Below are 17,951 nucleotides of genomic sequence, written 5' to 3'. Positions count from 1 at the left end.
TCAGCAGCTTAAGGCTGGGCAGATTTCAGTAAGGGGGACGGGGATATGGTCAGTCTGACTCCTATTGATCATTCACTATTTACTCTGTTATCCTCCAGTTTGGTCTGATGTTGCATCCACATTTATTGTGTGGAATGAATTGATTGCAGAAATTACACGTAATATATGGATATGTAGGTGATTTTGACAATTGATCCACATTTATGACAGTATATATGGCTCTCCCCTTTTGGGAATTAAGATTTTTCATATGTATAATATTTGTATTTATGTACCCTGAGCGCATTCTCGGTCCTGTAGCTGCACCGCTGAGGGGGTGATGTGAATACGATGGGTTCGCTGTTATAACTCCAGGAGGTGCGTGGTTTGGGAGCCTGTGGATTGGGACATACGCAGCGAGGGCCTTTTGACACTTAGACACCGCTGACTGGGAAGGACTCCGGATGACTTGCACAATACCTTCACCGGAGAAGCACAAGCCGGGGTTACCTTGGACGTGCGCAGTTTGGCCGCTGTGCGATCACCAGATTGACTCAACTACGCACATGGAGGAACTCATGATTCACAGCTACATGGATCTCACCTATCAGTGTTTGATTGATAGGGTCTGGACATTGCGAGTTCACACTGGTGTGTGCTGGGGGCTGGGGCGTAGCTATTACCATAACTGGTTTGTGCATTAAAAGACATTTCTGTGGGGGGGTTATCGCCATGGGGACTATAATGCTGTCTACTGATTGGTGGCATCGCTTTGTTTACATTGTAAGGGATAATAGCTGTAAAATGATAGGATTTACTCATAAGAGCGATCAGAGCTATTTACCTGCCGAGTATATGAAGGGCCTCTGTGGGAATGTCTTTATGGGACTATTTTTAATGTTTTTGTATGTGTGTTAAGGTTGACACCCTATTGGTGCTAGGTTAATTAGTGGGTGGGGTGATGTGTATATAATGGTGGTTAGAACGCTGTATACTGGGCTGGATAAAGGTCTGTTGACCGAAATGTCGCTACAGGGGGCAGAATAAATGTAAGCTCCTATTTTTTTTCACCATCCATTGTGGTGCTGTCTTTTTGTTCTTTGTGGCACTGATACACACCAGTGACTGAGCACTATGACAACTGATACCCACCAGTGACTGAGCACTATGGCCACTGATACACACCAGTGACTGAGCACTATGACAACTGATACACACCAGTGACTGAGCACTATGACAACTGATACACACCAGTGACTGAGCACTATGACCACTGATACACACCAGTGACTGAGCACTATGACCACTGATACACACCAGTGACTGAGCACTATGGCCACTGATACACACCAGTGACTGAGCACTATGACCACTGATACACACCAGTGACTGAGCACTATGACCACTGATACACACCAGTGACTGAGCACTATGGCCACTGATACACACCAGTGACTGAGCACTATGACCACTGATACACACCAGTGACTGAGCACTATGACAACTGATACACACCAGTGACTGAGCACTATGACCACTGATACACACCAGTGACTGAGCACTATGACCACTGATACACACCAGTGACTGAGCACTATGACCACTGATACACACCAGTGACTGAGCACTATGACAACTGATACACACCAGTGACTGAGCACTATGACCACTGATACACACCAGTGACTGAGCACTATGACCACTGATACACACCAGTGACTGAGCACTATGGCCACTGATACACACCAGTGACTGAGCACTATGACCACTGATACACACCAGTGACTGAGCACTATGACCACTGATACACACTAGTGACTGAGCACTATGGCCACTGATACACACCAGTGACTGAGCACTATGACCACTGATACACACCAGTGACTGAGCACTATGACCACTGATACTCACCAGTGACTGAGCACTATGGCCACTGATACACACCAGTGACTGAGCACTATGACCACTGATACACACCAGTGACTGAGCACTATGGCCACTGATACACACCAGTGACTGAGCACTATGACCACTGATACACACCAGTGACTGAGCACTATGACCACTGATACACACCAGTGACTGAGCACTATGACCACTGATACACACCAGTGACTGAGCACTATGACAACTGATACACACCAGTCACTGAGCACTATGGCCACTGATACACACCAGTGACTGAGCACTATGGCCACTGATACTCACCAGTGACTGAGCTCTATGACCACTGATACACACCAGTGACTGAGCACTATGACCACTGATACCCACCAGTGACTGAGCTCTATGACCACTGATACACACCAGTGACTGAGCACTATGACCACTGATACACACCAGTGACTGAGCACTATGACAACTGATACACACCAGTGACTGAGCACTATGACCACTGATACACACCAGTGACTGAGCACTATGACCACTGATACACACCAGTGACTGAGCACTATGGCCACTGATACACACCAGTGACTGAGCACTATGACCACTGATACACACCAGTGACTGAGCACTATGACCACTGATACTCACCAGTGACTGAGCTCTATGACCACTGATACACACCAGTGACTGAGCACTATGACCACTGATACCCACCAGTGACTGAGCTCTATGACCACTGATACACACCAGTGACTGAGCACTATGACCACTGATACACACCAGTGACTGAGCACTATGACAACTGATACACACCAGTGACTGAGCACTATGACCACTGATACACACCAGTGACTGAGCACTATGACCACTGATACACACCAGTGACTGAGCACTATGGCCACTGATACACACCAGTGACTGAGCACTATGACCACTGATACACACCAGTGACTGAGCACTATGACCACTGATACACACCAGTGACTGAGCACTATGACAACTGATACACACCAGTGACTGAGCACTATGACCACTGATACACACCAGTGACTGAGCACTATGACCACTGATACACACCAGTGACTGAGCACTATGACCACTGATACACACCAGTGACTGAGCACTATGACAACTGATACACACCAGTGACTGAGCACTATGACCACTGATACACACCAGTGACTGAGCACTATGACCACTGATACACACCAGTGACTGAGCACTATGGCCACTGATACACACCAGTGACTGAGCACTATGGCCACTGATACTCACCAGTGACTGAGCACTATGGCCACTGATACACACCAGTGATTGAGCACTATGACAACTGATACACACCAGTGACTGAGCACTATGACCACTGATACACACCAGTGACTGAGCACTATGACAACTGATACACACCAGTGACTGAGCACTATGACCACTGATACACACCAGTGACTGAGCACTATGACCACTGATACACACCAGTGACTGAGCACTATGACAACTGATACACACCAGTGACTGAGCACTATGACAACTGATACACACCAGTCACTGAGCACTATGGCCACTGATACACACCAGTGACTGAGCACTATGACCACTGATACACACCAGTGACTGAGCACTATGACCACTGATACACACCAGTGACTGAGCTCTATGACCACTGATACACACCAGTGACTGAGCACTATGACCACTGATACACACCAGTGACTGAGCACTATGACAACTGATACACACCAGTGACTGAGCACTATGACCACTGATACACACCAGTGACTGAGCACTATGACCACTGTTACACACCAGTGACTGAGCACTATGACAACTGATACACACCAGTGACTGAGCACTATGACAACTGATACACACCAGTCACTGAGCACTATGGCCACTGATACACACCAGTGACTGAGCACTATGACCACTGATACACACCAGTGACTGAGCACTATGACCACTGATACACACCAGTGACTGAGCTCTATGACCACTGATACACACCAGTGACTGAGCACTATGACCACTGATACACACCAGTGACTGAGCACTATGACAACTGATACACACCAGTGACTGAGCACTATGGCCACTGATACACACCAGTGACTGAGCACTATGACCACTGATACACACCAGTGACTGAGCACTATGACCACTGATACACACCAGTGACTGAGCACTATGACCACTGATACACACCAGTGACTGAGCACTATGACCACTGATACACACCAGTGACTGAGCACTATGACCACTGATACTCACCAGTGACTGAGCACTATGACCACTGATACTCACCAGTGACTGAGCACTATGACCACTGATACACACCAGTGACTGAGCACTATGACCACTGATACTCACCAGTGACTGAGCACTATGACCACTGATACACACCAGTGACTGAGCACGATGGCCACTGATGCACACCAGTGACTGAGCACGATGGCCACTGATGCACACCAGTGACTGAGCACTATGGCCACTGATACACACCAGTGACTGAGCACGATGGCCACTGATACACACCACTGACTGAGCACTATGGCCACTGATACACACCAGTCACTGAGCACTATGACCACTGATACACACCAGAGACTGAGCACTATGGCCACTGATACACACCAGTGACTGAGCACTATGACAACTGATACACACCTTAGGGTTACTCACCAGTGACACACCAGTGACACACCAGTGACACACCTTAGGATACTCACCAGTGACTGAGTACTATGACCACTGATACACACCAGTGACTGAGCACTATGACCACTGATACTCACCAGTGACTGAGCACTATGACCACTGATACACACCAGTGACTGAGCACGATGGCCACTGATGCACACCAGTGACTGAGCACTATGGCCACTGATACACACCAGTGACTGAGCACGATGGCCACTGATACACACCACTGACTGAGCACTATGGCCACTGATACACACCAGTCACTGAGCACTATGACCACTGATACACACCAGAGACTGAGCACTATGGCCATTGATACACACCAGTGTCTGAGCACTGGTTGTTTTGAATCTTACAAGGGACTGTGTACTAAGCACTCCTACTGACCAGGGACATAGCCCTAGAAGAAATTTTAGACTCTGGAAGGTAGCATTGAGACGTTCTATCATTGCATGTGTATTTGACTCATGTTGACCTTGCCACTTGGTCTTTTATATTTTCATAGAACTCACCATTTCAGATCTTTTTCCATTATTCTATATAGCCTCACCTGATATTGTTGATGATCATATTCTGCAGAATTGTCTTGTGCCCTGCATACTTACTCTAATCTGTGTACCATTTTTTTTCCCATATTCTATATAGGATCTTTGAAACATGGATTACCAAATACAACGGATCCCCTGAGACTTACCCTGAGAACAGTGAGCTGGGTCAGGGCCCAAATGATTGTTGTACCCCATATTTTCCATGTTATAAGAACAAAGATCTTGTCCAGAAGTCTACAGAGTTTGGATATGAATATTCTGATTTCCATTGGAAGCGGCCATTGAAGAGGAAAAATTATCAATAAGATGCTGCATTAATCATGAACTCGTTTACAGGAATTGGAGAAACATTCTTACACCGTCATGCCTGTCATGAAGTGCTGCTCTGATCCGAGAGGGACAGTATTGCAGTTTATAGTGTGCATACAAGAAATGTGCAAATTTATCATAGCGACTCTACCTTAAGGAGCGTTTTGGTAAATCGTGCTACACACGTCTGTCACTTTTAATTACGCCTCCTTCATGGTTGTCTCATTTTAGCATCACCCCCTTTTCTCCACAATTTTTCACAATTGCCTGGGAAGGAGCAAAAAATATTGTTCTATAAAACATCTAATGATCCTGGTACAAGGACAGTACGGCAGTCTTTCTGTTGCATTTAATTAGTAACTTGGAAGGATAATAGGCAACTATGTGTGTGTTGCATCTATAAGAAATGTATCTATCATTTGTGGTGTCAAATAAAAAAGGAGAAAACTCAAATGTGGATTATTGTTTAAGTATCATGTGCTCACATGTGCCAATCAGAACTGCTTATCCCCAGACCTCACATGTGCCAATCACAACTGCTTGTCCCCACAGCTCACATGTGCCAATCACAACTGCTTATCCCCAGAGCTCACATGTGCCAATCACAACTGCTTATCCCCAGACCTCATATGTGCCAATCACAACTGCTTGTCCCCACAGCTCACATGTGCCAATCACAACTGCTTGTCCCCAGAGCTCACAAGTGCCAAATAACAACGACTTGTCCCCAGACCTCACATGTGCTAATCACAACTGCTTGTCCCAAGAGCTCACATGTGCTAATCACAACTGCTTGTCCCCAGAGCTCACATGTGCCAATCACAACTGCTTGTCCCCAGAGTTCACAAGTGCAAAATCACAACTGCTTATTCCCAAAGCTCACATGTGCCAATCACAACTGCTTATCCCCAGAGCTCACATGTGCCAGTCACAACTGCTTGTACCCAGAGTTCACATGTGCAAAATCACAACTGCTTATCCCCAGAGCTCACATGTGCCAATCACAATTGCTTGTCCCCAGAGCTCACATGTGCCAATCACAATTGCTTGTCCCCAGAGCTCACATGTGCCAAATCACAACTGTTTATCCAAGGAGCTCACAAGTGGCAAGCACAAATGCTTATCCCCAGAACTCACATGTGCCAATCACAACTGCTTGCCCCCAGACCTCACAAGTGCCAAATCACAACTGCTTATCCCCAGAGTTCACAAGTGCCAAATCAGAAATTATTATCCCCAGAGCTCACATGTGCCAATCAGAGCTGCTTGTCCCCAGAGCTCACAAGTGCCAATCAGAGCTGCTTCTCCCCAGAGCTCACAAGTGCCAATCAAAGCTGCTTATCCCAAGAAGTCACATGTGCCAATCACAACTGTTAGTCCCCAGAGCTCACATGTGCCAATCACAACTGCTCATCCCCAGAGCTCACATGTGCCAATCACAACTGTTTAACCCCAGAGCTCACATGTGCCAATCACAACTGCTGGCCCCCAGACCTCACAAGTGCCAAATCACCACTGCTTATCCCCAGAGCTCACATGTGCTAATCATGGCTGCTTATCACCAGAGCTCACATGTGCCAATCACAACTGCTTATTCCCAGAACTCACAAGTTCAAAATCACAAATGCTTGTCCCCAGAGCTCACATGTGCCAATCATAACTGCTCGTCCCCAGAGCTCACATGTGCCAATCACAACTGCTCATCCCCAGAGCTCACATGTGCCAATCACAACTGTTTAACCCCAGAGCTCACATGTGCCAATCACAACTGCTTGCCCCCAGACCTCACAAGTGCCAAATCACCACTGCTTATTCCCAGAGCTCACTTGTGCCAATCACAACTGCTTATTCCCAGAACTCACATGTGCCAATCACAACTGCTTATCCCTGAAGTTCACAAGTTTTAAATCACAACTGCTTGTCCACAGAGTTCACAAGTGCCAAATCACAACTGTTTGTCCAGAGAGCTCACAAGTGGCAAGCACAAATGCTTATACCCAGAGTTCACAAGTGCCAAATCACAAATGCTTACCTCAAGAGCTCACATGTGCCAATCACAACTGCTTATCCCCAGAGCTCACATGTGCCAATCAGAGCTGCTTGTCCCCAGAGCTCACAAGTACCAATCAAAGCTGCTTCTCCCCAGAGCTCACAAGTTCAAAATCACAACTGCTGGTCCCCAGAGCTCACATGTGCTAATCAGAGCTGCTTGTCCCCAGAACTCACATGTGCCAATCACAACTGCTTATCCCCAGAGCTCACATGTGCCAATCACAACTGTTTAACCCGAGAGCTCCCATGTTTCAATCACAACTGCTTGCCCCAGACCTCACAAATGCCAAATCACAACTGCTTATCCCCAGACCTCACATGTGCCAAATCACAACAGCTTATCCCGAGAGCTCATATGTGCCAATCACAACTGCTTGTCCCCAGAGCTCACGTGTGAAATCACAACTGTTTGTCCCCAGAGCTCACAAGTGCCAATCACAACTGCTTATCCCCAGAGCCCACAATTGGCGAGCACAAATGCTTATCCCCAGAGCTCACATGTGCCAAGCACAACTGCTTGTCCCCAGAGCTTACATGTGCCAATCACAACTGTTTAACCCCAGAGCTCACATGTGCTAATCAGAACTGCTTGCCCCCAGACCTCACAAGTGCCAAATCACCACTGCTTTTCCCCAGAGCTCACAAGTGCCAATCACAACTGCTTATCCCCAGAGCTCACATGTGCAATCACAACTGCTTGTCCCCAGAGTCCACATGTGCCAATCACATCTGTATAACCCCAGAGCTCACATGGGCCAATCACAGCTGCTTATACCCAGAGCTCACATGTGTCAAATCACAACTGCTTAAACCCAGAGTTCACAAGTGGCAAATCACAAATTATTATCCCCAGAGCTCACAAGTGCCAATTCACAACTGCTTATCCCCAGAGCTCACATGTTTCAATCACAAATGCTTGCCCTCAGTCCTCACAAGTGCCAATCACAACTTCTTATTCCCAGAGCTCACATGTGCCAATCACAACTGCTTGTCCCCAGAGCTCACATGTGCCAATCACAACTGCTTGTCCCCAGAGCTCACATGTGCCAATCACAACTGCTTGTCCCCAGAGCTCACATGTGCCAATCACAACTGTATAACCCCCGAGCTCACATGTGCCAATCACAACTGCTTATCCCCAGAGATCACATGTGCCCAATCACTACTGCTTATACCCAGAGTTCACAAGTGCCAAATCACAAATTATTATCCCCAGAGCTCACATGTGCCAATCACAACTGCTTATCCCCAGAGCTCACATGTGCCAATCAGAGCTGCTTGTCCCCAGAGCTCACAAGTGCCAATCACAACTGCTTATTCCCAGAGCTCACATGTGCCAATCACAACTGCTTGTCCCCAGAGCTTACATGTGCCAATCACAACTGCTTGTCCCCAGAGCTCACATGTGCCCAATCACAACTGCTTACACCCAGAGTTCACAAGTGCCAAATCACAAATTATTATCCCCAGAGCTCACATGTGCCAATCACAACTGCTTATCCCCAGAGCTCACATGTGCCAATCAGAGCTGCTTGTCCCCAGAGCTCACAAGTGCCAAATCACAAATTATTATCCCCAGAGCTCACATGTGCCAATCACAACTGCTTATCCCCCGAGCTCACATGTGCCAATCAGAGCTGCTTGTCCCCAGAGCTCACAAATGCCAAATCACAAATTATTATCCCCAGAGCTCACATGTGCCAATCACAACTGCTTATCCCCAGAGCTCACATGTGCCAATCAGAGCTGCTTGTCCCCAGAGCTCACAAGTGCCAATCACAACTGCTTATTCTCAGAAGCTCACATGTGCCAATCACAACTGCTTGTCCCCAGAGCTTACATGTGCCAATCACAACTGCTTGTCCCCAGAGCTCACATGTGCCAATCACAACTGTATAACCCCCAGCTCACATGTGCCAATCACAACTGCTTATCCCCAGAGATCACATGTGCCCAATCACAACTGCTTGTCCCCAAAGCTTACATGTGCCAATCACAACTGCTTGTCCCCAGAGCTTACATGTGCCAATCATAACTGCTTGTCCCCAGAGCTCACATGTGCCAATCGCAACTGTATAACCCCCGAGCTCACATGTGCCAATCACAACTGCTTATCCCCAGAGATCACATGTGCCCAATCACAACTGCTTACACCCCGAGTTCACAAGTGCCAAATCACAAATTATTATCCCCAGAGCTCACATGTGCCAATCACAACTGCTTATCCCCAGAGCTCACATGTGCCAATCAGAGCTGCTTGTCCCCAGAGCTCACAAGTGCCAATCACAACTGCTTATTCCCAGAGCTCACATGTGCCAATCACAACTGCTTGTCCCCAAAGCTTACATGTGCCAATCACAACTGCTTGTCCTCAGAGCTCACATGTGCCAATCGCAAATGTATAACCCCAGAGCTCACATGAGCCAATCACAACTGCTTATCCCCAGAGATCACATGTGCCCAACTACAACTGCTTAAACCCAGAGTTCACAAGTGCCAAATCACAAATTATTATCCCCAGAGCTCACATGTGCCAATCACAACTGCTTATCCCCAGAGCTCACATGTGCCAATCACTACTGCTTAAACCCAGAGTTCACAAGTGCCAAGTCACAACTGCTTATCCCCAAAGCTCACATGTGCCAATCACAACTGCTTGTCCCCAGAGCTCACAAGTGGCAAGCACAAATGCTTATCCCCAGAACTCACATGTGCCAATCACAAATGCTTGCCCCCAGATCTCACAAGTGCCAAATCACCACTGCTTGTACACAGAGCTCACATGTGCTACTCAGAGCTGCTTATCACCAGAGCTCACATGTGCTAATCACAACTGCTTATCCCCAGAACTCACAAGTGCCAATCACAACTGATTTTCCCAAGAGCTCACATGTGAAATCACAACTGTATAACCCCCGAGCTCACATGTGCCAATCACAACTGCTCATCCCCAGAGCTCACATGTGCCAATCACAACTGTATAACCCCAGAGCTCACATGTGCTAATCACAACTGCTTGTCCCCAGAACTCACATGTGCCAAATTACCACTGCTTGCCCCCAGACCTCACAAGTGCCAAATCACAACTGCTTATCCCCACAGCTCACATATGCCAATCACAACTGCTTGTCCCCAGAGCTCACATGTGCCAATCACAACTGCTTGTCCCCACAGCTCACATGTGCCAATCACAACTGCTTGTCCCCACAGCTCACATGTACCAATCACAACTGCTTGTCTCCAGAGCTCACATGTGCCAATCACAACTGCTTGTCCCCAGAGCTCACATGTGCCAATCACAACTGCTTGTCCACAGAGCTCACAAGTGGCAATCACAACTGCTTGTCCACAGAGCTCACAAGTGCCAAATCACAAATGCTTATCCCCAGAGCTCACATGTGCCAATCACAACTGCTTATCCCCAGAGCTCACAAGTGCAGATCACAACTGCTTATCCCCAGAGCTCACATTTGCCAATCACAACTGCTTATCCCCAGAGCTCACATGTGCCAATCACAAGTGCTTGTCCCCAGAGCTCACATGTGCCAATCACAACTGCTTGCCCCAGGGCTCACATGTGCCAATCACAACTGCTTGTCCTCAGAGCTCACAAGTGCAGATTACAACTGCTTGTCCCCAGAGCTCACAAGTGCCAATCACAACTGCTTGTCCCTAGACCTCACAAGTGCCAAATCACAACTGCTTTTCCCCAGAGTTCACACGTGCCAAATCACAACTGCTTGTCTACAGACCTCACAAGTGCCAATCACAACTGCTTGTCTCCAGACCTCACAAGTGCCAATCACAACTGTTTGTACCCAGAGCTCACAAGTGCCAATCACAGCTGCTTGTCCCCAGACCTTACAAGTGTCAATCACAATTGCATTTTCCCAAGTGCCAATCACAACTGCTTGTTCCCAATGATCACAAGTTCGAATTAGTGATGAGTGAATGTGCTCGCCACTACTCGGTACTCGCCCGAGTATCACTATGCTCGGTGTACTCGGCGAGCACCTAATATTTCCGGGATTATTTGTCGGGAGCTCAGGTCTCCACCCTGCAATTTTGGGGCTCTTTAGAGCACCATTTACCATGCAGGGATTGTCTGCCATGCATTGTAATGCCGCAGCCATCTTTGTTGTGTTATTACAGTGATTGGCTGGCCGCACAGCATCATCAGGTCTATAAGAGACCTGGCTCCGCCCTGCTCATCGTATTCTGCTCCAGACTGAGCTAGTGTAGGGAGAGCTGCTGCTGAGATAGGGTCAGATTCTTTCTTTTAATAGTTAGTGTGGGTCTGCTAGTGTTCAGTCCACAAATCCTGAGAAACCAGCAGTCTTTTTTAGGGCTAATTCGGGGGTACATAGATTGCAGTGCTTATTATTATTATTAGATAGGCAGGGGAGTCTATGTGCACATATCTACATCAGTGCAAGGCCTGCATGCACTGTATGTGAGTACATAGATCTCACTGCATACATATAGAGGCTCCATTACTGTCTGCTGCTGTGACACCCCAGGTTCCTGGTTGTCACAGTGGCAGTGCTTTCCTCACGGGGAGAGTAATGTCATGCTTGGAAGCTCCTTTTATCCCTTTTATTATTATTTTATTAGGTATCACAAGCATGCAACATGTTCATACTGCAGGCCAGAAGGGGTGGCTCTGATCCAGCTTGTGGGTGGCTCCCCTACATATATTCTGGTCTGCAGGGAAAGTGAGTCAGTAAATACCAGACAGCAGACTGGAGCAGTCTGAGGCAGAGGGTCTGAGAGAGGCGCCATGCAGCCACGAGGGTGCTGCAGCTCCTGGAAAAGAGAGAGAGAAAGGAAAGGAGAACAAGCTGTAGAGAACGTGAAGGAGAAGTGAGGCGCAGGAGAGTGAAGAGCTGGGAGGTTAGCTGCGATTGAACTACCTACCTACTGAGCGCAGATACCGGTAGCTGGAAGACCGGTGTTGTGTTGTACTCCAAGTCGCACAGCAGAAACCGGCAGGACAGCTGGATTACATGTCACCTGTCTGCCATTGAAACCTGAGGACACAGTAGCACATAGAGCCCGGGTTATGATAGAGACCCTGTAAAAAGGCTCGAGCTACCTGTCGTACTGATAGTGTCCTACCTGCAAGGAGGACAGAGAGAATACGTGAGGACCTTGTGAGAGGCCTAAGGCAGCAAGGGACTACACCACAGCGCTTCCAACCCCACCTGGTAAAGGGGACTCCCAACTCGCTTCCAAGCTAGCCGGATCACACCTGCATCCGTGATCTGGTACCCTGGACTGTGGCTGCCTGAATTTATCAGTAAACAAGGTTAAGAGACTGCAAACCTGTGTCCTCCGTTTCTTACTACACCACCCACCATGTTTATCTACACACCGGGAGCCCTGGGGACCCAGCTTCACCTGTTTGAAGTTATACCATCTTAGCTGCCATAATATCACCCCAGAGGACTCCCTTTAAGCAGCGTCGGTCATCCATGACCAAATACCACAGGTGGTGTCATCAGAACAAACTTTATTTCCCATTTCAAATCCCCTTTTACATGGGCACCCAGGGCTATGGACTGGGTCATCGCCGCCGTGACCCATCCCTTTAAGTACCGGACCCAGGACCGAGTACCCCATGACCCTGGCGGGCGTTCCACTGCTGCTGCTTATTTTATATATACCTAGCTGCAGTTATCCGTGGCAATTTTTTTTTTGCAGCTTATACCTGCTCATTTTATTAGAAAGCAATCCATAGCCCCTTTTTTCTACATTTATTTGCTTGGTCACACAGGTCATTGCAATACAAGAGCGTGAAAATCTAACAATTTAAAAAAAAAAAAAAATTTGTCCCAGGCATCAGATGTGAGTGTGCAGAAAAATGTGGCCTTTTTTTTGGTACTATATAATTTTTTGTAGCGTCTTACAACATTTTTGGACACCATTTTACTGCTCTAAAAATCTGTAGCTGGCCCAAAAATATTTAGCTACAGCTCTTATATTTATCACTGTGATTCGTACACCACACGCATCGCATATCATTGCGCTAAATATCTTACAATTTTAGTACTCCAATTTTTTTTGTGTGTCACAGCCAACTTATTGACACAATTTTGGTGGGCCCAAAAAAATCAAGGCCATTTTGTTCAGTCTGTTATCTCTGGCTGACGCCTGGTGTATCTGAGGTCCTTGCTTTGCAGGCATATGTTGCATTGTTTTGTGCAAAAAGGAAAAAAAGAGCATGAACCGCACATCCCAAAATCATACATTGATCTAAAGCCGCTAGGCAAAAATTTAAATACTGAACATGAGGTTTTCAGTTTAACATTCTGATCAGACTGTATGAAGCCCACTGCCCCTTCACGGCAAACCTCGTAGTGGGTCCTAACGCCCTAACGGAGCGGAGCCGCGTGGCGACCACTGCCGCAGCGGCCATGCACCAGCAGGGCGGACGGCCTGTTGCCCCACAGCACCCATGCTGCGAGACTGAGCCCCCATGACTCCAGACCGCGCCGCCCCACCAGCACAAAGCCACAGCAACAATGGCCGCCACACAGCACCAGCACCAAAATGAAAAGGAGTATTTAAACTCACCTTCCTCCAGCTCTTCAGTGAGAGCCAAAATGGGCTAGACCCCTTACTTTGCAGTCTCCTGCTAATTAAAATCACCTGAGCCAAATGGGAGGAGTGCTGGTCCAAAAAAAAGAGACAAGTACATGCTTTGTGCAAAAAGGAAAAAAAGAGCATGAACCGCACATCCCAAAATCATACATTGATCTAAAGCCGCTAGGCAAAAATTTAAATACTGAACATGAGGTTTTCAGTTTAACATTCTGATCAGACTGTATGAAGCCCACTGCCCCTTCACGGCAAACCTCGTAGTGGGTCCTAACGCCCTAACGGAGCGGAGCCGCGTGGCGACCACTGCCGCAGCGGCCATGCACCAGCAGGGCGGACGGCCTGTTGCCCCACAGCACCCATGCTGCGAGACTGAGCCCCCATGACTCCAGACCGCGCCGCCCCACCAGCACAAAGCCACAGCAACAATGGCCGCCACACAGCACCAGCACCAAAATGAAAAGGAGTATTTAAACTCACCTTCCTCCAGCTCTTCAGTGAGAGCCAAAATGGGCTAGACCCCTTACTTTGCAGTCTCCTGCTAATTAAAATCACCTGAGCCAAATGGGAGGAGTGCTGGTCCAAAAAAAAGAGACAAGTACATGCTTTGTGCAAAAAGGAAAAAAAGAGCATGAACCGCACATCCCAAAATCATACATTGATCTAAAGCCGCTAGGCAAAAATTTAAATACTGAACATGAGGTTTTCAGTTTAACATTCTGATCAGACTGTATGAAGCCCACTGCCCCTTCACGGCAAACCTCGTAGTGGGTCCTAACGCCCTAACGGAGCGGAGCCGCGTGGCGACCACTGCCGCAGCGGCCATGCACCAGCAGGGCGGACGGCCTGTTGCCCCACAGCACCCATGCTGCGAGACTGAGCCCCCATGACTCCAGACCGCGCCGCCCCACCAGCACAAAGCCACAGCAACAATGGCCGCCACACAGCACCAGCACCAAAATGAAAAGGAGTATTTAAACTCACCTTCCTCCAGCTCTTCAGTGAGAGCCAAAATGGGCTAGACCCCTTACTTTGCAGTCTCCTGCTAATTAAAATCACCTGAGCCAAATGGGAGGAGTGCTGGTCCAAAAAAAAGAGACAAGTACATGCTTTGTGCAAAAAGGAAAAAAAGAGAGCATGAACCGCACATCCCAAAATCATACATTGATCTAAAGCCGCTAGGCAAAAATTTAAATACTGAACATGAGGTTTTCAGTTTAACATTCTGATCAGACTGTATGAAGCCCACTGCCCCTTCACGGCAAACCTCGTAGTGGGTCCTAACGCCCTAACGGAGCGGAGCCGCGTGGCGACCACTGCCGCAGCGGCCATGCACCAGCAGGGCGGACGGCCTGTTGCCCCACAGCACCCATGCTGCGAGACTGAGCCCCCATGACTCCAGACCGCGCCGCCCCACCAGCACAAAGCCACAGCAACAATGGCCGCCACACAGCACCAGCACCAAAATGAAAAGGAGTATTTAAACTCACCTTCCTCCAGCTCTTCAGTGAGAGCCAAAATGGGCTAGACCCCTTACTTTGCAGTCTCCTGCTAATTAAAATCACCTGAGCCAAATGGGAGGAGTGCTGGTCCAAAAAAAAGGAGACAAGTACATGCTTTGTGCAAAAAGGAAAAAAAGAGCATGAACCGCACATCCCAAAATCATACATTGATCTAAAGCCGCTAGGCAAAAATTTAAATACTGAACATGAGGTTTTCAGTTTAACATTCTGATCAGACTGTATGAAGCCCACTGCCCCTTCACGGCAAACCTCGTAGTGGGTCCTAACGCCCTAACGGAGCGGAGCCGCGTGGCGACCACTGCCGCAGCGGCCATGCACCAGCAGGGCGGACGGCCTGTTGCCCCACAGCACCCATGCTGCGAGACTGAGCCCCCATGACTCCAGACCGCGCCGCCCCACCAGCACAAAGCCACAGCAACAATGGCCGCCACACAGCACCAGCACCAAAATGAAAAGGAGTATTTAAACTCACCTTCCTCCAGCTCTTCAGTGAGAGCCAAAATGGGGTGCTGTGGGGCAACAGGCCGTCCGCCCTGCTGGTGCATGGCCGCTGCGGCGGTGGTTGCCGCACGGCTCCGCTCCGTTAGGGCGTTAGGACCCACTACGAGGTTTGCCGTGAAGGGGCAGTGGGCTTCATACAGTCTGATCAGAATGTTAAACTGAAAACCTCATGTTCAGTATTTAAATTTTTGCCTAGCGGCTTTAGATCAACGTATGATTTTGGGATGTGCGGTTCATGCTCTTTTTTTTTTCTTTTTGCACAAAGCATGTACTTGTCTCTTTTTTTGGACCAGCACTCCTCCCATTTGGCTCAGGTGATTTTAATTAGCAGGAGACTGCAAAGTAAGGGGTCTAGCCCATTTTGGCTCTCACTGAAGAGCTGGAGGAAGGTGAGTTTAAATACTCCTTTTCATTTTGGTGCTGGTGCTGTGTGGCGGCCATTGTTGCTGTGGCTTTGTGCTGGTGGGGCGGCGCGGTCTGGAGTCTTGGGGGCTCAGTCTCGCAGCATGGGTGCTGTGGGGCAACAGGCCGTCCGCCCTGCTGGTGCATGGCCGCTGCGGCGGTGGTTGCCGCACGGCTCCGCTCCGTTAGGGCGTTAGGACCCACTACGAGGTTTGCCGTGAAGGGGCAGTGGGCTTCATACAGTCTGATCAGAATGTTAAACTGAAAACCTCATGTTCAGTATTTAAATTTTTGCCTAGCGGCTTTAGATCAACGTATGATTTTGGGATGTGCGGTTCATGCTCTTTTTTTTTTCTTTTTGCACAAAGCATGTACTTGTCTCTTTTTTTGGACCAGCACTCCTCCCATTTGGCTCAGGTGATTTTAATTAGCAGGAGACTGCAAAGTAAGGGGTCTAGCCCATTTTGGCTCTCACTGAAGAGCTGGAGGAAGGTGAGTTTAAATACTCCTTTTCATTTTGGTGCTGGTGCTGTGTGGCGGCCATTGTTGCTGTGGCTTTGTGCTGGTGGGGCGGCGCGGTCTGGAGTCTTGGGGGCTCAGTCTCGCAGCATGGGTGCTGTGGGGCAACAGGCCGTCCGCCCTGCTGGTGCATGGCCGCTGCGGCGGTGGTTGCCGCACGGCTCCGCTCCGTTAGGGCGTTAGGACCCACTACGAGGTTTGCCGTGAAGGGGCAGTGGGCTTCATACAGTCTGATCAGAATGTTAAACTGAAAACCTCATGTTCAGTATTTAAATTTTTGCCTAGCGGCTTTAGATCAACGTATGATTTTGGGATGTGCGGTTCATGCTCTTTTTTTTTCTTTTTGCACAAAGCATGTACTTGTCTCTTTTTTTGGACCAGCACTCCTCCCATTTGGCTCAGGTGATTTTAATCAGCAGGAGACTGCAAAGTAAGGGGTCTAGCCCATTTTGGCTCTCACTGAAGAGCTGGAGGAAGGTGAGTTTAAATACTCCTTTTCATTTTGGTGCTGGTGCTGTGTGGCGGCCATTGTTGCTGTGGCTTTGTGCTGGTGGGGCGGCGCGGTCTGGAGTCTTGGGGGCTCAGTCTCGCAGCATGGGTGCTGTGGGGCAACAGGCCGTCCGCCCTGCTGGTGCATGGCCGCTGCGGCGGTGGTTGCCGCACGGCTCCGCTCCGTTAGGGCGTTAGGACCCACTACGAGGTTTGCCGTGAAGGGGCAGTGGGCTTCATACAGTCTGATCAGAATGTTAAACTGAAAACCTCATGTTCAGTATTTAAATTTTTGCCTAGCGGCTTTAGATCAACGTATGATTTTGGGATGTGCGGTTCATGCTCTTTTTTTTTTCTTTTTGCACAAAGCATGTACTTGTCTCTTTTTTTGGACCAGCACTCCTCCCATTTGGCTCAGGTGATTTTAATTAGCAGGAGACTG

The 17,951-nt window shown here is 48.5% G+C and overlaps 1 protein-coding gene across 2 annotated transcripts in view; it reads left to right on the top strand.

Annotated features, from left to right (window-relative positions):
• Positions 1-5,860, top strand: part of LOC143781227 (tyrosinase-like) — a 301,860-nt gene extending 296,000 nt beyond the window's left edge. For both annotated transcript variants that reach the window (XM_077267712.1, XM_077267711.1), the window contains exon 5: positions 5,212-5,860. In XM_077267712.1, coding sequence (XP_077123827.1) covers positions 5,212-5,419 — 208 coding nt within the window. In that variant the 3' untranslated portion in view covers positions 5,420-5,860. The remainder of the gene's footprint in view (positions 1-5,211) is intronic.
• Positions 5,861-17,951: the final 12,091 nt, after the last annotated feature.

This window comes from Ranitomeya variabilis, chromosome 6 (assembly GCF_051348905.1).
Source record: "Ranitomeya variabilis isolate aRanVar5 chromosome 6, aRanVar5.hap1, whole genome shotgun sequence".
Lineage (NCBI taxonomy): Eukaryota > Metazoa > Chordata > Amphibia > Anura > Dendrobatidae > Ranitomeya > Ranitomeya variabilis.
The sequence above is the reverse complement of the archived record's forward strand: the minus strand, read 5'-3'. Positions and strand labels throughout refer to the sequence as shown.